The following is a 22,812-nucleotide window of genomic DNA, read 5'->3' as shown; positions in this document are numbered from 1 at the left end:
GCTTTCTTAAAACAAATATGGAGTACCATATTTATTTATCCATTAATCAATTGATGGACATGTGGCTCATTTTCAGGTATTGGCTACTGTGAAAAACTGTTTATGAATATTGGTGCTTGCCCACTCCTTTCCCTTTCTTTTGGTTACACTCTTAGCAGTGAGATAGATAAGTTTATGCTTGACACATTGAGGAGCTATCAAATAGTTTTCCACAGCATGTGTTACCATGTGAATTTACATTTCACTCGAGTAGTATGTGAGCACTCCTGTCTTTCCATGTAATGAGACTTGTTGTCACAGGGTGTGGTGAGGAGCCTTTACTCTTCTCTAAAAGTCTGCTGTCTTCCAAGGGTCCATCAGCTGTTGCTGCACCTTTCATTCAAATGTCGATTCAAACCATTCACCCAGTTTAAGTCTGGATTTCTCTACTTTTGAGTCTCAAGAATTTATGGTATTTTCCTTTGCAGTTCCTGTCTGATGTATGAGCTGTGATAGTCTTGCCCCAACTAATGGCTTACTTTTTTTTTTTTCAAAGCAGTTGAAACACAAACATTTGCAATGTTGATGACACAGTTTGTTATGTTTCCCTTTATGGATCTTAGCCTGGGGCCAGCCCTGGCATTCAGGTACTGAGGTGGGGCACAGCACCAGTCAGACGAAGGCCAAAGACTGATGATGGTCTCTGGCCTTGTAATTCTTTCTTACTTACTGTTCTAGGGGCCAGAAGCTGATGGGCTCTGTCAATTTAAACTCTCACTTGCTATTCTGTGGCTAAAACTTAAAAGCTGCTGGTTCCTGGCAATTAACTCCTGCTAATAGCATCGGGGAAAAGAAGAAAAAAAACCTTAGTTACTTGGGTTCTTTTCTCTTTAACTCAGGCCTCTTGCTGGCCAGGTGAGAAGCTTTGAGGTCCTTAACTCTTGGTAAGCAAGAGAGAAAAGAAAAGAAGGAAGGAAGGAAGAGAAGGAGGAAGGAAGAAAGAAAGAAAAGGTCTTTCTTTTCTTGAGACACACTGGATTAGAGAAAGTGCTAAAATGCCTCTTCATTGTTGTTCTTAGTATTTATTTATACTAAGGATAATTAATCATATGGTTTTTAAAGCATTTTTACATTTCATAAGTTCATAGTAAGTTTAAGGCAATAGTTCATGTCATAGTTCGATAAGGAGTTACAACAGGATTGTTTACATGACTTTCCATTTAGATTAGTACATGACTAGTATCTGTTTCTAGTTCCATAAGTTCATTATAAGTTTAAAGCAATAAATTTTATATCATAAGTTAGCATGGTTTTGCCTAGAGACAAATAATCTGTCTTGTGTCTCACTATTTTGAGGTCTTGTATAGATAGACTACTCCATAATTTATTTTTCTGTCCTTGCACCTATGATAAGTTGCCCAGTTTATGACCTTTAGTTACCAGGTAGTGGCCTCTTTCTTAACCTAGATGGAATGTTTTCCTTGATCTTAAATTTGTTCCAAGCCTGTTTTCTTTTTCTATTACAACAGCCCTTGGCACATGAAAGTTTACAGAGTTTCCTATTTGCAGCTTTTATTCTATAGGGGGCTCAAGATTACTTGTATTAATTTAGGAATTCTATAAAATCATTATCAGGAATTATGAACTCATCACTTCATCCACAAAGCATTATTATATGAAACTACATCTTTATATTTATTCTGCAGGAAATCTGCCCAATAGGGTGCTGTGGTTAACAAGAGACCAGAGTCAATAAAATAAAAACCTTTGCTTTACTGGGACAATAATAAATTTATCAGGGGGAGCTAAGGAATTAGAGGTGATTAAGAAGAGACCAGCATCACTGAGGTGATCTCTTCTGGGCAGTGTTTCTTCAGGGTCAGCACACAGAAGCTCTGTTCTGGAAGCAGCCAAAGCTTTACCTTGTTCTGGCAGCCAGATTTTGTAGTGTAAGTCACTCCTATGTTACTGATTTTGAAGGCATGAAGGGGTCATGGAGAGCAGCTGGGTCCTGGCACTGTGTGGCAGGGCTAGAGTTTCTGAAGAGAGCCCAGGAGAGGCTACTGTTGAAAGTATAGCCCAGTGGCATGTGAGCCCAGAATTCTGGAGATCCAAGTAGCATAGGATGACCACCCAGAACAGCAGCAGAGGTGGGATGGAGCCTGCCAGAGTTTAGAAGACAAGCTGTGTGTGCTGCAGAGGGTGGAGCTGAAGAAGCGACCCAAGGTCCTTGAAGGAGTCCAGAAGACAATGAGTGAGTCCCTGGTATTGGATGTTGAGTTATTTATACTGTTTGAGTCTGATTTTGCTTTGAACTGATTATGACTGTGCCCTGGTTCTTCCCTCTTGAAGTAAGGAAGTATTTAATATATGGTTTTTTTTTTTTTTTTTTTTTTTTTTTTTTTTTTTTTTTTTTACTTTATTGGGGCATATTGTTGAGATACTTTGAATTTTTAAAAGATTTTAGATTTTAAAAGACTTGGGATTTTTTTTTCAGAGAATGAACTTTTGATGTGTTTGTATTGGTAAAGACTGTGGAACTTTAAGGTTTGTAATTTGTTTTATACTTGTGACATTTATTAATCTGAGATCTTTGGGATGAACAACAACAAAAAGGAAAGACTGTGTTTTAAAAAGTGTTGTGTGGCAAGGTGGCAAGGTGGCAAGGGGTTAACTGTGCTGGCTAGTTTTCCATCAACTTGATACAGGCTAGAGTCACGTGAGAAGAGGGAACCCCAATTGAGGGAATACCTCCACAAGATCAAGTTATAGGCAAGCCTGCAGAACATTTTCTTAATTAGTGATTGATGTGAGTGATACCATCCCTGGGCTAGTGGTCCTGTGTTCTATAAGAAAGCAGGCTGAGCAAGCCATGAGGAGCAAGCCAGTAAGCAGCACCCCTCCATGGCCTCAGCATCAGCTCCTGCTTTCAGGTTCCAATCATATTTGAATTCCTCTCCTGACTTTATTCAGTGATAGACCATGTGGACTTATGATCAACCCTTTCCTTCCCAACTTGCTTTTGGCCATAGTGTTGCATCGTAGCAATAGAAGCCTAACTAAAACTGCTTGTGTCTGTCTGTGGGTATATGCACATAAAGCCAGAGGTGTTGGATCTCTGTGGAGCTGGAGTTACAGGCACCTCTGGCCACTTGACAAGGATGCTGGGAACAGAACTCAGGTCTTCTGAAAGAGTAGTGCATGCTTTAACTTTGAGCTGTAATCACAGAACTCGGCTATGTGATTTTTTCCTTTGAATCTACTTATGTGTATACTACATTTATTGACTTCCGTCTTTGACATCCACTTTTCCATTCCCAGAGGGAGACTTAGCTGACTATGGTGTATGATGTTCGTAATGTGATGCTGGAATGTATGCTCCTGAGCATCTTTGCATCCATTGTCATCATCTGAATCTGTGTTTGGTTTTCTTTTCTGTTGTTTTCCATCCGGTTCTGTTGTCAGGATACTGCTGGCTCTGAGTGAGTTTCAAAGCATTCCCCCTTCTCTGTCTTATTGACTTGTCTGAGGAGGGTGCTTGTTACTTTTGAAGAGTCTGGTGGAATGTCTGCTTTAGTCTCTTGTTGATAGATGTTTTATTTTATCTTGAGTCTATAAATGTATCTATTTGTGGGAATTTATTGAAATATATTAAATATTTCCTAGTGATCTTTTGGATTTTGGTAGTATCTGTTGTAATATTCCCATTTTACTTTCCAATTTTATTATTTTGTATTTTCCTCTAATTTTACTAAGGGCTTATCAATCTTTTTTCCCCCAAAGAATCTACTTTGTTTAAATAATCAAATGATTGAAGAGTTTTTAATTTTCATTTTTTAAAAAATTAGCTCTGGTATTGTTCCTTGCTTCTACTAATTTTGAGTTTGATTGCACATTTTTTAAAATTAGACTTTCATGTAAACCCTTAGGTTCTTATTTGAAGTCTTTTTGATTTTTTATATCACCATTTTTTCAAATATTTTTATTTACATCTATATATGTGTGAGTGTGTGTGCACTGTGTATATGCAGGTATCCACAGAAGTCAGATGAGAGTGTCAGATCCCTTGGAGGTAAAGTTCTAGGCAGCTGTGAGCCATCCAGTGTGGGTGCTGGGAACTGAACTCAAGTCCTCTGGTGAAACGAGCGCCCCCAAAATCCCTTTTCGCCCGCGAATAAGGACAGGAGGCGATAGTCGGGTGTACTCCCACGAGGAACTTTACTATTCCACACGGTAATGCGGAAAGACGGAAGAAACCGGAAGAGGCTCCCTTAAATACACCCTAGAGTGACGTATTCACTTCTGAATGGCTGTTCGCTCACCACCCAATATTACGCCTCGGGATAGGCCAGTGATTTGGCGCTCTTTCTGCCTAGCAGCTGCGCAGAATGATTGTTTACTGCTGGGGAAACATGAGACCAGCGCCATCTTGGAAAATGCATGTGTGTAGCCACTGAAACAGCGGCTCACTACACTCTGGAAGAGAAGCAAGTCTTCTTAACCTCTGAGTCATCTCTACAGATGGTTATGTTGTTGCTGTTTTGTTTTTGGTAAAACTGCTGGGCCCACTTTGAATGAAATGGCCCTCATAGACTTGTATATTTCAGATACTCAGTCTCCAACTGGTGGAACAGTTTGAGGAGGACAGGATGTGGGCTTATTGGAGATGTGTCACTGGGGATGGGATGTGGACTTTGAGGTTTCAAAAGCCCACACTATGCCAGTTAGTTCTCTGCCTCCTGGTTGTCCTTCTCAGGGTGTGGGCTCTCAGGACCATGCTACTGCTGCACAGCTACACCTGCCTTCCTGGTGCCATGATAGTCATGGGCTCTCCCTTTGAAACTGTAAACCCCAACACACTCTAGCTGCTTTGGTCATGGTGTCTGCACAGCAATAGAAGAGTAACTAAGACAGCCATCATTGTTGTATGTCACAGATTTTATAGATTGCATTTTTATTCTAGGATTTTGAAATTCCTTTCTTAACTGCTCCAATAACCCACGGGTTAGTTCAAACTCTTATTATTTAATCTCCATTGGTTTCTATAGTTCCTGAGTTTTCTCCTCATGCTGACTTCTGCTTCCTTCAATTATGGTCCGCTGAGTTTTAAGAAAGTCTTTCAATTTCATCTTGTATTTACTTTTAGATTTATTTATTTTATGTGTAAGGGTGTTTGCCTGCACGTATAACTGTGTACCAGATGCATGTCTGGTGCCCGCGGAGGACATAGGGCATCAGATTCCCCGGAACTGGACTTACTGATGTTTGTGAGCCACGATGTGGCAGGGAATCAAACCTGAGTCCTCTTCAAGAACAAGTGCTCTTAACTGCCGAGCCATAGCTCCAGCTCCTTAGTGTGTACTTCTAAAGACTTGCTTTATGGTCTAGAATGCAATTCATTTTGAAGAAAGTCTATTTAATATAAGTACTGAATAAGTCAAAGGCACTGGGTTCATTGGGTTCTCTCTAGTGCCTGGTTGTGTAGTCAGGTCTGGTCCCGAGTTCCAGGATGAAGCCCAGGGCTTTCATCAGTCCTGCAGGCAGTCTTGTTCTCCCCCATGCTTTGGTTCTTCTTCACACATGATGAAAGCTCTCCTTGGCTCCTGGCTACGATCCTTCTCAGAAACTCAGTCTGAAGATGCTAACCTGGAATCGGGCACCACTGGATTCACAGTTCTGGGTTCGAAGCCCTGGGCCTGGTATTCTACTTGAGTATGAAGGTCTGGACTTAACTTCTTCTCTCTGCGAACCAGGGAGCCTCTCCACACCACACTACCTGGATTTGTGTAAGGTGTGCTGTGAAGTAGGTACCTCTTCCTTCCTGCCTTCTTTGCCACCTCTTTTCATATTATAATGATAAACCCAGGTACTGAGGCCCGCCCCTGCTTTTCTTTTTCCTTGGTCTTTCCGAGGAGGCAGATATTTCTGTGGAGAGATGGTCTCTGGAAGGCCTTGTTCTGCCGTCCGCTTGCTCTCTACCTGGGAGCGGAACACCTTAGTCACCAAAAGTAGGCATTCAGCTGCTGCATAAATTTAACATTCTTGTTCAACAAACTGCCTGTGACCTCCATGGATGAAGCCCTCTGCTTGCTCTAAGGCATCGTGCCGTCTCCATTTATTCTGCAAGTGAAGGGAATATGTGCTTGGTGCACCATGACAGTGTAGGTAAAGAGTTGTTACTGGCAGCTAAGATGCTCACGACGGAGTACTTCCGGCTTCCAGGATGCTACAAAGGGACTTCAGACAGCACAGGCTCTTCTTTCCCAGGCGTTTAAGATTCAGTGACGTGGAGATTTCTAATTTAGTGTGAATTCTAATTTAGTGTGGCAATGAATGGGTTAGTGAAAAGTTAAGCATTTTCAATATATTATTGCAGATTTTTAACATAGGAGGTGCACCGTGATTTTCTGAATTGTTTGAAACATGCTTGGTGAGGTTGATTGATTCTTGAGTTGCTGTTTGCTTCTTCTCAAAATCTGTTTTCACTCTGTTTTTCTGGACTCTCTAGGAGCAGATATCCTATGTTATTCCAATAAACAAGAAGCAGTACACTGTGCACCTCCAGAAAAGGTGACTGGTTTTTTTTTTACTCTTTAGCCTGCCATTTCATTTTATTTCTTTGAAACTCTTTACTTGTAAACAGCAGCAGAGTAACAGAAACAACAATACAGCTCTTATTAGAACTGTCTGCTCTCTCTACTGTTCTTACCACGACTGAAAAGAACAAAATCCGAAGAATAGTGGTGGGAATGAGTTTTCAATGTGAGAAGCAAAAGAGACTTAACTGGATGCCATGGAAACTCGTAAGGATGATGGGTAACTGTGGGATGCAGGAAGTGAATATACACAGACAGGAAGGAGAGCAGAAGGGTGAGCTCCTTGGGGACGCCATGAGAAACAATGTCTAAGAGTCATCAGTCACTGCTAGCCTTAAGCTCAGCTGACACTCAGACCTCACCACTAGGGCGCATGGGAGGGCACCATTGCTAGCCTTTGTGAGACCAGGCTCAGTGGAGAACCGAAAGCAGCAGACTGGGTGGTCGCTGAAGCAGGAGGAAGTGTGAAGGGAGGAAGTAAAATGGATGCAACAGAGTATTACAGAACATGGAACCCCAAGAAGGCTGGGCTTAGACTTGAGTTTCAGCGCAGATACTAATGATAATAGGATTTAATTTTCTTCAAACACATTATCAAAACCACACATATCTATATATTATATATTATGTACAATATATAAATATTATATATTATGCATAATATATATCATATACATATTATATATTATGTACAATGTATAACACATACATATTATATATTACTCATTTTATTTTATATATTTTAGTTATATACAATATATTTATGTTATAATAAAAATATATAACATAATGTATATTCATATATAATATATTACATATTATATAATCACAAATAAATAAATTTATTAAATATACAATAGTCATAAATAAAAATAAAACATTTAATATTATACATAACATGTATAAAATGTTGTACATTATATAATATATATCTAAATATTATACAATAGATATAAATAAATTATATGTAATATATAGTAATAGATATATTTATATCATATATATTCAAATAAAGGAGCAGAAAATTCTCACAATCCTCCATCCAGTTCATATCTCTATAAGTTTTTACCCCTCTTGAAGCCTCTTCCCTTTATGAAAAGGAGCTGGTGGGCTGGAGAGATAGCTCAGTGGTTAGGAGTCTGTCCTTGCAAAGGACTTGGCCTTTGTTCTCAGTGCTTAAATGGCCCATAACCAGCTGTAACCCTAGCTCTAGGAGATAACATAAAAAAAGGAACTCTTTTTGAAAATAAAAAATAAAATCAAGTTGGGGAAATTATTTGGAGTAAATGTGTATTCTTTGCATGTAGTGTAATATGTCAAAGAAAATGCTACCATTATGTCAAAAGTTGCCTTTTTCTCTGGAGCTCTGGAGTTTTTTTTTAAGGCCCTCTAGTTTCTGCCCAAACTACTTACTACCTCCAGAAACTGTAGCTGGAATGTCTCCAGAGCACGTTCAGGTTAATGGGCACGGCTATGTTCCAATAAAGTTTTATTTACAGAAACATGGGGTGGGACAGAGTTTACTGATGATTGCTCTGTTTCTCAAAGAGTAACTCAGAATTCTCTCTTTTTCTGTGCTTAGAAATTTTTTAACAAATCATTTTATGGTTTATATGTATAATCAAGGATCTACGAGTTTTCATTCTTCAAACATTCCGGTAAGATTTAAGTTATTTTATGAATTTCCAAAAAAAAAAAAAAAAACTTTAAAATAATTGAGTGGTTGGTTTTCTAACACACAAGGCTCTCAGGACCCGTAGAGGATATACTTAAGGCACTTAATTGCTTGGTCATGAAGTGCCTCCTACGTCTTGGCAGAGTTATATTAGTTGACTGAGGGCCTTCCACGGGCACTCCCTGTAGAGTGCTCTACCCGTCCTTCCCGAGACCATAGATATAAATGAAAATGAAATGTGTAGATTAAGGACTTGAGAGCACAGAAGCACAGATCAAAACTCCTCGCACCCACTGCTCACTGCACACATACACACATCAGTCCTCCTATGCTCTGCGTGTGTTTTCTGTCCCTTGGCCAATCTTGCTGTTCAGACCTGAGAAGTCTGAATGCTTGATTTATTATCCAGTAATGTGATGTGCTGAAACATTTTAATATGGATGTGTGTTTTCTGTGTATTTACTATCGCTTCCCTTTGGGCTTTCTTCTTCTGGAAGTGTGTCGTCTAGTGAATATGTGTGGAGCACTGTTCCTTCCTGTCCTCATCATACTCCTCCATGCTTCTTCCCTTGCAGGTGACATGCTTTGTGTTAGCATAGCTCCAAAGTCCCCCTTTCCTGCCCAACCTGGCCTTTTAAACTTCCAGAGTCTTACAATATAACCTCCTTCTCTAGGTGGCACATCATGGGTTTTCATGGTTCCCAGGGCTTTTAGTTCATGTCTTAAATCCATACATTGGGAAAAAAAAATTTGGAGACTTTCTGAGTATCACTTCACACATGCCATTGTGGAGCGTACATGTGTGCACAGTATCCAGCCAGTTGTGTCTAGTTTCAAAGCAGGAAACTTGGAAAGTCTCGTTACATCCTGAGTAACCAGTTCACTCTTTCTCCTCCCCCCAGGCTGAGTGCTATTATCAAGGACACGTCAAAGACTATCCGAACTCTGTGGTCACCCTCAGCACGTGCGCTGGACTGAGGTTATTCACTTTCTCCCACTTGGGCTGTGATATTTGGCCATGGCGAATGTATTCCACGTCCGTTCATGAGCAGCTGGGCAGATTTCTCACAGGTTGCTCAGTGATCAGGGTCCCAGTGGTCTGGGATCTCTCTCCCCCACACTGTTCAGGCTGGAGATGATTTTTTTTTTTTTTTTTTTTTTTTTTTTTTTAACGTCTGGAGGGTTTAGATGTCCTAATATCCTTGTTGTCCTCCTAACAACAGAAAGGTCAATGGAATGTTCTAGGTTGCAGAAGCAAGGTTCAAGACAGATTATTATCTGCAAATAAAAATTTTACAACACCTACCATGTATCTTACTTACATGTTCGGAAACAAAAAGTAAGATAAACATAAGTGAGTCTTGCTTTCCCTTGTGAAAACTATCTTTACAGCAAGGAGGCAAGTCACATCGTTGTAATTATTAGTTAGACACACTCTTCTTTTAAAAAAAATAACAAAGTGATTACTTTAAATCTTGAATTATTTGGTTTCTTCTTTTCTGCTTTGAAGAGGTTTCGATCTTGACAGAATTCTCCACCTCTGTTTTTAGTGTGTACTTTTGCTATTCCAAATGTTTTCTGAGCTTCCTGTATGAAACCTTGAGTTTCAAACCTGAAACCAGTTTCTCAAATGGCAGCAACATACTGGGCTACCTCAATTCAGGGAAGCGGAGGTCTGCAAGCCGATTAGCTCTTTAGAATCAGGGTTTTGATTCCTTATTCAAACTATACGCCCAACAAAAATGAAGTAGGTATCGTTTTGCAAACACTGTCACATTGCATTTTATTTTCATTAGTAAAACTACTGATGCACATTTATTTTTTAAATAATAAAAGGTCTGTGATCTGTTTTTTCAAGCCCTGCAAACCTGAGAGTAATTTATTAGCATTTCAGGTTACTGTCCTGTTACATAGTCCCTGATTGAAGCACAGGGAAGCTATTGACTGCTGTTACACTGTACTACTAAAAGCTTTAGAACTGGTTTAATTAGTCTTATAACTAACAAAGAGAGACAGAGAGAGAGAGAGAGAGAGAGAGAGAGAGACAGAGAGAGAGAGAGACAGAGAGAGAGACAGAGAGAGACAGAGAGAGAGAGACAGAGAGAGACGCAGAGAGAGAGAGAGAGAGAGAGAGAGAGAGAGAGAGAGAGAGAGAGAAATAGAAAATTGGATTCTTGTGTAAGAGAAATCATTTTTCTCTCCAAAGTCATCTCTAAGATTCTGGAACAAAATACTGGGCTGAACATTGCACACCTCTTATTTTAATGAATGCTACAAGAATGCCATAATATAGATTTCTAAAAAGCACTTAGCAGTTTTATTCTTAATTTTGCAGAGGACTCCTGCAGTTTGAGAATGTGTCCTATGGAATCGAGCCCCTGGAATCTACAGCTTCATCTCAACATATTGTTTATAAGTTAGGGAATGAGGAGAAGGAATTGATGTTTAGCAAAAACAGCAGAAACCTAGAGATGCCAACGAACTATGGCATTTTAATCAATAAAAAGGTGCATGTTGTGTATTTCATTACTTCCAAAGCACTTATTAGTTCTAATTAACTTAAAAAAGTATGATGTGGTAAAGCCATTTCTTATGGCTTTGTTAAACTAATGCAGGACAGAGAGGACACAGAGGTGCCTCCTATACTATCCTGCGCTCTTGTACAAGTGTGGTTATTTATGTCACCATGGCCCGAGTCACAATCCCACTTCTCCTTCAGATCTACACTTACGAAGAACAACTGTGTCTTTGTTTGGGGTGTGCCCTGAACAATCTTATCTGGGCATGCCTGACAATTCTGTAAGGGGCATCTCAATAATATGGTGGAAAAGAATTGATGTCTCCCCCTGACCTTCATAACAAGGATCATGCTCCATTTGTCTTTCCAGGTCTGAGTCTTAGGAGAAGGAGATGTGCTATGTTTACCCAGTGTATGAAGTGTCTCCTCCTAATCTCTTTGCAGTGATTTTGGTTTGTCAGCTATTAGGATAGTCATGCCTATGTGTTTCTTAGTTCCATTTGCATGAAATATATTTTTTCATCCTTTTCACCTTAAGGTGATATCTTGGAAGCAAAAAGATAGGTCCTGTGTTCTAGTCCAATCTATTAGTCTGTGTCTTTTTTATTGGGGGAATGGAGACTGTTAAATTTTAGAATTATTCCTGAAGGGGTAGATTAATTACTGTCACTTGGTTGATTTTTTTTAAGTGGGGGGTGGGGTTGTTTCTGGGAGCATGTGATGCTCCTTGGCAAGCAACCACAGTGCTTTGTGGTGACCTGAATTGTAGAAGGCTGGGAACGTGGAAGCAGGTAGCCGACATCCATCCAGGGGCCATGTGGGAGCAGCTGGAGAGTCCCTGTGTACGAAGGGGTTATGATATGGCCAGTCCAAAAGGGAGGGAAAGGGCCAGAGCTCCGGTGGTTTGAGACTTATTGTGTTTGTGTGTATCCACCATGCTTACTCAGGTTATTTGTGGCAGATGGTTAGATTTCATGCTTGTTTGCACGGAGCTCCAAGGTTTGCTAGGGCAGAAAACGTAGCAGCAGTTTGAGGAGTTTCCTAGCTTGTGTTAGCTAGACTTGGGCCCATGTGTGACCTTCTAGATTTTCTAGCATGAATGCCTGAGAGTTTTCAAAGCTGTTTTTCCCATTGCTACCTTACGCTCTCCATATCAGCCTCTTTCTCATGTTGTTCCACAGCCTGCCTTCTGTCTCTTGTATTTACCTTGAGATGTGTTTTACAAATGTCTTCCACAAAGTCTACTCCGTGAAAGTTCCAATAAGGAGGAATGGAATAGCTCTTTGTGCAAGCCCGTTTGGAAGTTTGGGAGGCATAGCTGTAATCCACTGAGAACAATTTGGCATTGCCATCTCTGGTACCAATAAGCCGCACAGAGAACATGAACCACCACTCTCATTGATGCCAGTGAGCTGGGTTTCCATGGTGGGCTATCACTGAAAGTTGATAGTTGTTTTTGTTTCCTGTTTTTTCACTAAAGCAATGGATTACCCTATTTCCTAAGAGTATCCTTTTGTGTCTCTGGCTGTATGGTGTGCTGGCAGGATATGCACAAGCTGGTGCTCCAAGGGCACACATGGCAGTCAGAGGCAGCCTGGACTGAACTGGCACCATAGTATTTCCCATGCAGTTACTGACCAGCAGCTCTGAGGAGGAACCAGGGGAAGCAGACTTACCTCTTGTGAGATGTTACAGTCACATGCTACAGAAAGGAATGAAACACAACCATAGTTTCTTGGTTTTCAACATTTTTTTTGTTTTGTTTTTGTTTTGTTTTGTTTTTCGAGACAGGGTTTCTCTGTGTAGTCCTGGCTGTCCTGGAACTCACTTTGTAGACCAGGCTGGCCTTGAACTCAGAAATCCGCCTGCCTCTACCTCCCAAGTGCTGGGATTAAAGGCATGCGCCACCACCGCCTGGCGGTCTTCAACATCTTTACAATCTCGAAATTAGTTTAATTCATTCTGGCATTCAGATAAAATAGATGGTTAAGAAAAGCACATGAGTGCTTCGTTCCAATTTTAGTATAGGAGGAGTTGAAAAGTCAGAAGCTGTTGATTAACTGGGTGACTGCATAATCAATGTCCTCCCTACTAAATTCCATGCTACAACACCCAAGCACTATATAGCAGCTTCCCAGCTGTACAACCCCACTAGCGCTTGCCCCAAATGTTCCCCTAATAGCTTTAACAAAGAATTTCAAATAACTACATCATGAAAACTTAAATGTTTGTGTGCTTTTGTTTCTTTCTAGCCAAAGTCACCTTTAAAAAACTTGCTTCCCCTCTATCTAGAGATGAGTATTGTGGTGGACAAAGCTTTGGTATGTGTCTTTGCTTTTCATTTATGTACTTGGTGTGGGACTGGAGCGTTGACTGTGAGTTGACTCAGCAATTAAGAGCTTACTTGTTCCTCTCCCAGAGGACCCAGGTTTGAGTTTCAGCATCTGTGTAATGACTCGCCACCCTCTGTAACTGTAGTTCCAGAAGATCCAATGCTCTCTTCTGACCTCTGAGGGCACAAGGCATGCATGTGGTGTATAAGCATTTAGGCAGGCAAAACACTAAGATACAGTAAAATTAATAATAATAATAATAATAACCTAATAAACATTTTAAGATAGTTTCAAAATGTTGAAGCTTTGGTGACTTTTAAAAATATTCTGTGTGAATGTGTAATGGCCCAGGTTAGAGGGAACTGGAACATTCCAGTCTTCCCACTTTCCGTCATAGATAGCGCAGTGTTAGCAGTTTGCTAACTGAAAACCAAATAGTGGAGATCACCTTATTAAGAGACAATTCCTGCAAAGCCTGAAGTCCTATAATGTTTTGCTGACAGTAGTGGCTGGCGCACCTGCGTGTGCTTTAATAAAACATAGAAGTTTGGTGCTGGCCTTCCCCCACTCCATTGTTTTCTGATAGGAAGATGTCTCTAGATCCTTGACTCCTGTCTTAGTTAGGGTGTTACTGCTGTGAACAGACACCACGACTAAGGCAAACTCTTCTAAGAACAGCATTTAATTGGGGCTGGCTTACAGGTTTAGAGGTTCAGTCCATTATTATCAAGGCAGGAGCATGGCAGCATCCAGGCAGGCATGGTACAGAAGGAGCTGAGAGTTCTACATCTTCATCTGAAGGCTGCTAGCAGAATACTGACTTCCAGGCAGCTAGGGTGAGGGTCTTAAAGCCCACACCCACAGTGACACAGCCACTCCAACAGGGACACACCTTCTAATAGTGCCACTCCCCGGGCCAAGCATATTCAAACCATGACAACTCCCATAAACAAAAAATTTTATGGCTTTTAGGGTAAATGTATTTTCCAGGTTTTGGTCTGATGGGTCATATTTGATTCTCACCCTGTGGAATATCACAGAGAATACAGACAACACATGTTAGCAGTTCTAGCCTTAACACGGTAGAGCTTGCTAGGAATCCAGAATTGAAGTCAGAGGTAAGAAGATTTGAGGGAGAACAGATTAATAGTTGATTTATTAGACTTTTGGGAAAGGCTGGGGGATGTGTTTAAAATCATGGGGCCAATGTCATCTGGGTCAATCCGTATTCAACACGTGTATGTGTGTTTATGTGTTTTTGTGAATGTGAATGTGTATGTATGTGTACAAGTGTGTTCTGTAATAGTCTCACATTGAGAATCGTGTATCTTATTTGAAATACTGAATTCTATATCATCCTCAAACTTCAGACAGTAGATATAAGTACCCAAACCATCATACAAAAATAGTATTTTAATTATAAAATTATTTCTGTCTTTTAGTATGATTACTTGGGCTTTGACAGCATGATTATAACAAATAAAATCATTGAAATTATCAATCTTATAAATTCAGTAAGTATTTTCCTTTTTATACCAGAATTTTTTTCATTTTGAAATGATCTTTCATACTAACTTGATGTGACATTTCTGAATAATTAAGCCATGCATATAAACAGAGTGTGGATTTGTGAAAAATTGAAAATATTTTCTGGCCTAGGGCATTATAAAATCAGAGAGAGTAACTGTGTATATTGGTTTCTTCTGTTTTTAGGTGTTTGCCCAACTGAAGATTACTGTTGTGTTGTCCTCACTGGAGTTGTGGTCAGATAAAAATAAGATTCCTACAGTTGGTGAAGCAGATGAATTATTGAATAGATTTTTAGAATGGAAGCAGTCCTATCTTACCCTAAGACCTCATGATGTTGCGTATCTATTCATGTAAGAATATTTGAATATTTGATACTCTATAAAGAAAACCAAAGATGCGTGCTATAGTTTAACCCAGGGAGCTGTTATTCATTTCTGATCATTCACATGTTTTATTTGTTCTTTCCAACTGTCAGGTAGTGAAAAAGGTGTGAATGACATTTGTTTCTCAGTGTATTATTCTTTCATAAAACAGTGGACAAGGATTTACAGAGCTCCATCCATTTTCTGACTCTTGAGAGCCTGCACTATGTCACAGCAGAGTCGGATGTTTCTTTAACACTGAGGATTCATCCAGTAAAGTTTATATGTTGATTATACAGTTGGCCAGTGTGAAGTCGTTCATGAGTATTTATCTGAATCGATATTCTCTATTATTTTTAAAATGTATAAAGGTGATAAATGGCAGCTATATATAAGAATTGCTAGCAATATACCACAGATGTCTTCATATGTAAGTATTTATCTTCAAATATATGCAACTCAACTAATTTTGATATAGTATAAAAGAGGGGTACAATTTGATTTTCTGTCATATAGATGGACCAGCACTGTGTCACAATTTGCTTTGTAAATAGCCTTTTATAGAGTTTCTACATGGCTTTAAGCAACTTAATTGATTCATTTGGAAGGACTGATTTTTCAGTGTCATGTACATTTTTATTATGTAGAACATTCCGTTCAATGAGTTTGGATACATCTCTCCATTTTTCAAATAATTCTTCTAGTCTCCTGAAAAACTTTCACTTTTTTCCCCTGGAGTTCTTCCATAACTTTGGTATTTATTTCTAGGTCTATTAATTTTGCCAATGTTAATATTTTAATGCTCTAATGTATGTTGTAGATATACAGAAATGCAGTTAATGTCTCTGTGTACCGCCTTTGTTATTGCTGGGAAGAGCCACTATGATCCAGGCAATCCTTACAAATGAAAGCATTTAATTTTTAATTGCAGGCCACAAGGGGTGGGGAGAGAGAGAGAGAGAGAGAGAGAGAGAGAGAGAGAGAGAGAGAGAGAGAGAGAGACATAGAAAGAGAGAGACAGAGAGAGACAGAGAGGGACAGATAGAATGAGACTGGGTCTGGCTTGAGCTTTTAAAACCTCAAAGCCCACCCCCAATGACACACTTCTTTCAACAAGACCACACCTCCTAATCCTTAAAATCTCTTCAATAGTTCCACTCCCTGGTGACTAAACATTCAAATATATGAGTCTACAAGGGGCCATTCTCAAACCACCACAAGTATGAAATTATTACTGTTTTTTGGTTATTGGCTTTTTGGAATTATAATTACCTAAATTCATTTTTTTACATATACAGATTTTACTTCCTCCTCCTCCTCTTCCTCCTCTTCCTCCTCCTCCTCCTCCTCCTCCTCCTCCTCCTCCTCCTCCTCCTCCTCCTCCTCCTCCTCCTCCTCCTCCTCCTCCTCCTCCTCTTCTTCTTCTTCTTCTTCTTCTTCTTCTTCTTCTTCTTCTTCTTCTTCTTCTTCTTCTTTCTTCACAAGTTTTCACCTTACAGATACAGGCATAGAGGATAATTTCCAGGTAGTCCCTAGCCATACCGCTTCAGTCCCATTACTATTGTTAACATTTTGTATTGGGTGGTACTTTATACAATTTATGAAACAATAATGATTCATTATTAACTGAAGTTCATAGCTTACATTAGGATTGTTCTCTGTGTTTATTGAACTCATTATTAATAATTAGTAAGTTAATAATAAGATGTCCTAATTCTTTCACACTTATTTGACTTGTGTGTACATGTGTGTGCATGTACATGTGTGTGTGTGTGTGTATGTGTACATGCATGCCACAGGGTGCATGAGAAGGACAGTGGTTAGCTTTCAGAAGTTGTTTTTTTTCTTCTGTCATGTAGATTCCTGGGAGCTCAGGTGGTCATGTATGAAGCAAGTGACTTTATCTACTGAACCATCTCATGGCCCCAGTTTTCTGATTTTTTTTTGTGTGTGTGTAAAATTGTATCATTTGGGTGCTACAAGTTTTACTTCTTTTAACAAGCTTACTCTGTCCTAAGATTGTAGTGAGTAAAAATCAAAGTAATCTTATGTTATTCTTGATCTGAAAGGAAAAACTTGACTTCCTAAGATTAGGAACCATATTCACGATGGAGTTAGTGTAAAAGCCATTTAGCCTCCCGTTTTAAAGTAAGTTTTAAAAATCATGGCTACATGTTAACTTTTAGTGAATGGCTTTTCTTTGGGATCTGTCAATGGTTTTTTGATTTCCAGACTACTGATGGTGTCTTGGGTGGCCAGGTTGGGTTTGTTAATGTTCGCTTGTGACTTTCTGTTTTCTTTTTTTTTTTTTTTTTTCTTACATTTTTTTTAATTTATTTTTTTATTTTATATTTTATTTACATTTAAGATGCCATCCCCTTTCCACATTTCCCCTCCCTAGAACACCCCTGTCCCATGCTCCCCCTTTCCTTTTATACGATTTTTTAAAAATGTTAATCAAAGGATTTATAAGTTTGATAATGCTCAATCAGAAGCATAACCCAATACCCAACCTAGATATAAAAACTATCTTTGACTGGTGGAGACATGTGAACATTTGCCTCCATGCCCCCTCTCTCTTTCTCTCTCTCATCACCTAGCTTCTCCTCTTCTTCATCTTCTCTCCTTGTTCCATCTCTTCCTCTCAGTACTCCTTCCCACTTAGCTCCTCCTACATATCACTCTTCCTGTTAAAATAGAACTTTTCTCTCAAAATACAATTAGAGCACGCTTATTCCTAATTGTACCACTGAGGTACAAGATAGTCCTAATACCCAGTCCATCATTCTATTGACTAACCAGAACCTCTGTCATCTCTTCTAACTAAAACACTTACTTTTGATCCTGGCTTTTTGGCTTTAGAATGAATGTCAGCTGAAAACCATCTACTCAGACCTTTTCTCTCAAAGTAAATAGCCAGGATTGGTTATGAGACTATAGGTCTTCAACCCCATCAGAAATCCAGAATGACTGAGTTAACTGAAGTTATGGGAAGCACTAAGCATAGCTTCTAAAACTTAGCCAATTTATAGAGACCACTGAACACTTGAAAAGCCCCTATACTACCGGACGTTGGAGCATCAACTCTTCAGCCTTCTGGCCCAGAATCATCTGACAGACCTTGGTGATGCAGGATTATTAAGGGCTGATTACTCTGTCTAGGCAGATATAATCAGTCGACTATTCTGCATGTGTGTCCTTTTCTGGACAGAAATTTGTAGATGGAGAGAGGCAATTCTTGCCTAGTGGCTGTCACTGCACAACTGGAGTATCTCCAAGGATGCTCAATTTCTTCTTAGAATCCACGACAGGAAGCTGTCAGGAGCAGACAGGTCTCTAATCAAAATGAACATTAATATATAAATATTTGTAGCGTCAGTTCTATGGACTTCTGATGTTTTGAAAACCAACTATCCATGTAAGGTAACCTGGACTGTTGTCTGTTCACTCCTCTCAGCTATTTCTAAATAAAATATGGAAAACACCCTAACAATAAACTCAAAACCATGAATTTGCTATAGTCCCTTAACTCATAGGTTAACCATCCCAAATCAGTTAAAAAAGGGCTGGGTCTAGGCCTTATATTCCTAAATGTGTTATACAGGCACAATGCCCATGAGAGTATCAATATTCATCTCATTTTTATATTAATAAGAGGCTCATACCAATGAAAACCTTAAATTTGAAATCAAAGTAAATTTTGTACCATTTAAGAAATTATAACTTCATCTTGATAATAATTATACAGATTTCTACCAATAGGTTATGGCTATGCAATAAGTCCTAGCTAATCCCCCCTGTTCCAACAAAACCACTACTTGTCCCTAGAAAGACAGACCATTATTAATCACATTAGTCCCCAAGCTCAGGGAATAGGGGCGCTGACTCTTCTTTAACTTCTTCAAGTTGATTAAGGGCGTTGAGATTTTAGAAGAGGGGTGGGGGGAAGAGTAAGTTGATAAGCCTCTGATGCTGTGTCTTCACTGAATCCAGATGGAATTCCAGGACATTGGAGGTTTGGGCAGGTCTGCTCAGTATGCTTGATGAGTAGATACACCAAGGCTGTGTATTATGCAATATACAATTCTCAGAACAAGTTTTAGTATCAAGAAAAAAAAATTTCCCACCCCCAGGGGGCTGACATTTTTTTTTAAAGATGTTGGTTCTGACGACTTTTTTTTTCGCTTGTTAAAATTGGTTGTAGTATTTACGTTTCAGATTTTATCCCCTTACCCTACTTCCTCCCACCACCCAGAAAACTCCTATCCCATCCCCCTCCTCATGCTTCTATGAGGCAGTGACTGCACCTACCCCCCCTCGCTATCCCCTCCCTGCCCTCACATTCCCCCCCCCTCCACTGTGTGTTCATTTTTTTTTTATGGGACCAAGAAACTACTCTCCCACCTATGTCCGACAAGGCCGTCCTCCCCTACATATACCTCTGGAGTCTTGGGTCCCTCCCTATGTGTTCCCAGGATGGTGGTTTAGACACTGGGGGGCTCTGGTTGTTTGGTATTGTTGCTTTCCACCTGGGGTCACTAACCCTTTCTGCTCCTTCAGGCCTCTCACTAAGTTCTCCATTGGGAAACCCCTGATCATATCAGTGGTTAACTGTGAACATTGTCCTCTGAGTGTTTTAGTCTTTGGCAGACCTCTAAGGAGACAGATATATCATGTTCCTCACATTATGCACTTCCAGCCATCCACAACAGTGTTTAGCTTAGGTGGTTGTACATGGGGTGAATACTCAGGTGGAATGGTCTCCTGATGGCCCCTCCTTCAGTTTCTGTTCCATGTTTTGTTTCCCTATTTGCTCCCTTGAGCATTTTTGTTTCTCGTTCTAAGTAGAACTGAGGCATCCCCTCTTGGTCTTCCTTCTTCATGAGCTTCATGTGGTCTGTGGGTTGAGTCTTCGCTAATCCAAGCTTTTGGGCTAACATCCATGGAGATATGTTTGTGTAACTATCTTCTTTTGGGGTTTTTGGAAGATTACTTTCTTGCTTTTTCTGGGTTGTAGTTTCCCTCCTTTTGTTGGAGTTTTCCACCAATTATTCTTTGAAGTGCTAGATTTGTGTTGAGATACTGTGTAAATTTGGATTTGTCATGGAATATTTTGGTTTCTCCATCAATAATGATTGAGAGTTTTGCTGGGTATAGTAGTCTGGGCTGGCATTTGTGTTCTCTTAGGGTCTGTATGATATCGGTCCAGGATCTTCTGGCTTTTATGGTCTCTGGTGAGAAGTCTGGTGTAATTCTTATAGGTCTGCCTTTATATGTTACTTTGCCTTTTTCCCTTACTGCTTTTAGTATTTTTCCTTTGTTTTGTACATTTGATGTTTTGACTATTATATGGTGGGAAGTATTTCTTTTCTGGTCTAAACTATTTGGAGTTCTGTAGGCTTTTGTATATTTATGGACAGCTCTTTCTTTAGGTTAGGGAAGTTTTCCTCTATAATTTTGTTGAGGATATTTACTGGTCCTTTTAGTTGGGTGTCTTCCCCCTCATCTATACCTATTATCCTTAGGTTTGGCCTTCTCATTGTGTCTTGGATTTCTTGTATATTTTGGGTTAATAGCTTTTTGTATTTTGCATTTTCTTTGACAGTTGTGTCAATGTTTTCCATGGTATCTTCTGCACATGAGATTCTCTCTTCCATCTCTTGTATTCTGTTGGTGATACTTGTGTCTATGACTCCTGATCTTTTTTTTTAGGTTTTCTATCTCCAGGGTATTGTCCCTTTGTGATTTCTTTATTGTTTCTACTTCCATTTTTAGATCCTGCATGGTTCTGTTTAATTCCTTTTTCTGTTTGGTTGCATCTTCTTGCAATTCCTTAAGGGATTTTTGTGTTTCCTCTTTAAGGGTTTCTATCTGTCTACCAGTGCCCTCCTTCATTTCTTTGAGAGTGTTATTTATGTCTTTCTTAAAGCCCTCTATCATCATCATGAGAAGTGATTTTAATTCTGATTCCTGCTTTTCTGGTGTGATGGGGTGTTCAGGGCTTGCTCTGATGGGGGAGCTGGGTTCTGATGATGCCATGTAACTTTGGTTTCTGTTGCTTACATTCTTGCTCTTGCCTTTTGCCATCTGGTTAACTCTAGTGCTGCCTGTACTTGCTGTCTCTGACTGAAGCCTGTCTTTCCAGTTATCTAGCTTGTGTTTGATCTCCTAGGGGTCCAGATGTCTCTGTGATCTTTTCCAGCTGCACTGATTACAATGGTACCTCTAGGATGCCTCAGGATATGGTGCCTCCAAGGTAGTAGTCCAGCTAGGTGTCTGCTGTTCTGGGTGCAGTGTCTCCTCTAGAATATCTCAGGATATGTTGTCTGATGCTCTGAGTTCAGTTGTTCCTCTGTGGCTCTGGGTTGAGTGGACCTTCTAGTATGTCTCAGGTGGAATCCGGGGTCCACAGAACAGCAGACCTGGCAGAGGTCTGATCCAGGCCTCAGATCTGAGAACTAGTTTCTAAGACACTGTCCAAGTTAGAGCGCCTGGGATCCCTGCTTCCTCTGGGTTCTTGGAGGTTGGGGACAGAGCTGCCACCCAAGATCTGCTCAATGCTCTGGCCCAGACCGGAAGGAACCAGTGTTCCGGGACGGGAGTGACTTCCTGGGTCCTTGTGGGTCCCAGTTACTCCCTGTTTATGGCAGGCCCTGCTGTCTGCTTACCTAAGATACTGTCTGAGTTAGAGCGCCTGGGATCCCCGCTTTCTCTGGGTTTTTGGAGGTTGGGGGCAGAGCTGCCACCCAAGATCTGCTTAGTGCTCTGGCCCAGACGGGAAGGGGATTTTCTGTTTTCTGCACATATGTTTTTTTTTTTCAAACATTTATCTTTGTTTTTAAAATGATGGAACTTTTCAACTAATGTTTACTTTTTTTTTTTTTTTTTTTGGTCTTCTAGGTAGTATTTTTTTTTGAGTTCATAATTTACAGATTCTCTTTACAGTCATAACTGACTAGTTAAAATAAAACATTGAGGATAATTTATCTGTTTCTCAGTGTTAGTGTCTGGAATTTGGCTATAAATAATGGGTTAATCGCAGTCATGTTTCATAGATAGGCTCTCAATATTGCTTTGTATATGACCTCTTAAGGCATGTGTTTATGACAAATCTATGAACTATCTATGTTTACTAAAGACTTCAGAGTCCCTTCCTTTAACCATGCACCCTACACTCTATCTTCTGCTGTCCTCCTACAGGGAGGGAAGTAATTTCATTCTGAATTCCCCCAGGGCAGCAGCTTTTTTTCCTCACTCTGTCTTTATTCCCCATCTGTTATTAGCCCCCAATATGGCCAATCTTGCCAGCCAGATTGTTTGTGGGGTGCCCTACCTTTGTTTTCCGTGTGTTGGAGTTAAAGGCTGGCCATCATGCTCTCTGGCATTTATGTGGAGACTAAATTTTATCTCTCTCTTTGAGTCTGAGAGTTTTTATCCTTTTCCTTCTTCTTTGACCTGTAGATCATAGCAGCTGTTCAGGCGTTCTGTCTTCTAGGGTTTAGTGTTTTGTGGTAACTTCTGAGTGCCAAGATATTCTAGTCTTGTTTTCTCTGCTCTTCTCAGTTACCCTGTCAATTCTTCTCTTGCATGGTTCTAGATCCATCTATTTGTACAGCACTCTTGCTTCTTAGCTTCATTTAGCTCTACTCTGTTTTTTTGTTATTTATTTTCTTCTGCTAAGTCTGGGTTTCATTAGTTTTTCTAGTTCTTTGAATACAATGTTAGGTGATTGTTCAGAGATTTTTAAATTTTATTTTATGTGCCTGTGGCTACCCTCCTTTTTATTCCATTTACATAGAATGCCTTATAGCCCTCCTTT

At 39.9% G+C, this 22,812-nt stretch overlaps 1 protein-coding gene across 1 annotated transcript in view; it reads left to right on the top strand.

The window, feature by feature from the left end:
• Positions 1-22,812, top strand: part of LOC117721719 (disintegrin and metalloproteinase domain-containing protein 32-like) — a 110,632-nt gene that overhangs the window by 12,625 nt on the left and 75,195 nt on the right. The window contains exons 3-9 of the mRNA XM_034520517.2: positions 6,488-6,549; positions 8,158-8,233; positions 9,153-9,229; positions 10,586-10,757; positions 13,021-13,089; positions 14,544-14,615; positions 14,815-14,981. Coding sequence (XP_034376408.1) covers positions 6,488-6,549; positions 8,158-8,233; positions 9,153-9,229; positions 10,586-10,757; positions 13,021-13,089; positions 14,544-14,615; positions 14,815-14,981 — 695 coding nt within the window. The remainder of the gene's footprint in view (positions 1-6,487; positions 6,550-8,157; positions 8,234-9,152; positions 9,230-10,585; positions 10,758-13,020; positions 13,090-14,543; positions 14,616-14,814; positions 14,982-22,812) is intronic.

This window comes from Arvicanthis niloticus, chromosome 16 (assembly GCF_011762505.2).
Source record: "Arvicanthis niloticus isolate mArvNil1 chromosome 16, mArvNil1.pat.X, whole genome shotgun sequence".
NCBI classification, from domain to species: domain Eukaryota; kingdom Metazoa; phylum Chordata; class Mammalia; order Rodentia; family Muridae; genus Arvicanthis; species Arvicanthis niloticus.
Note: the sequence above shows the minus strand (reverse complement) of the source record. Positions and strands in the feature narration are given on the sequence as shown.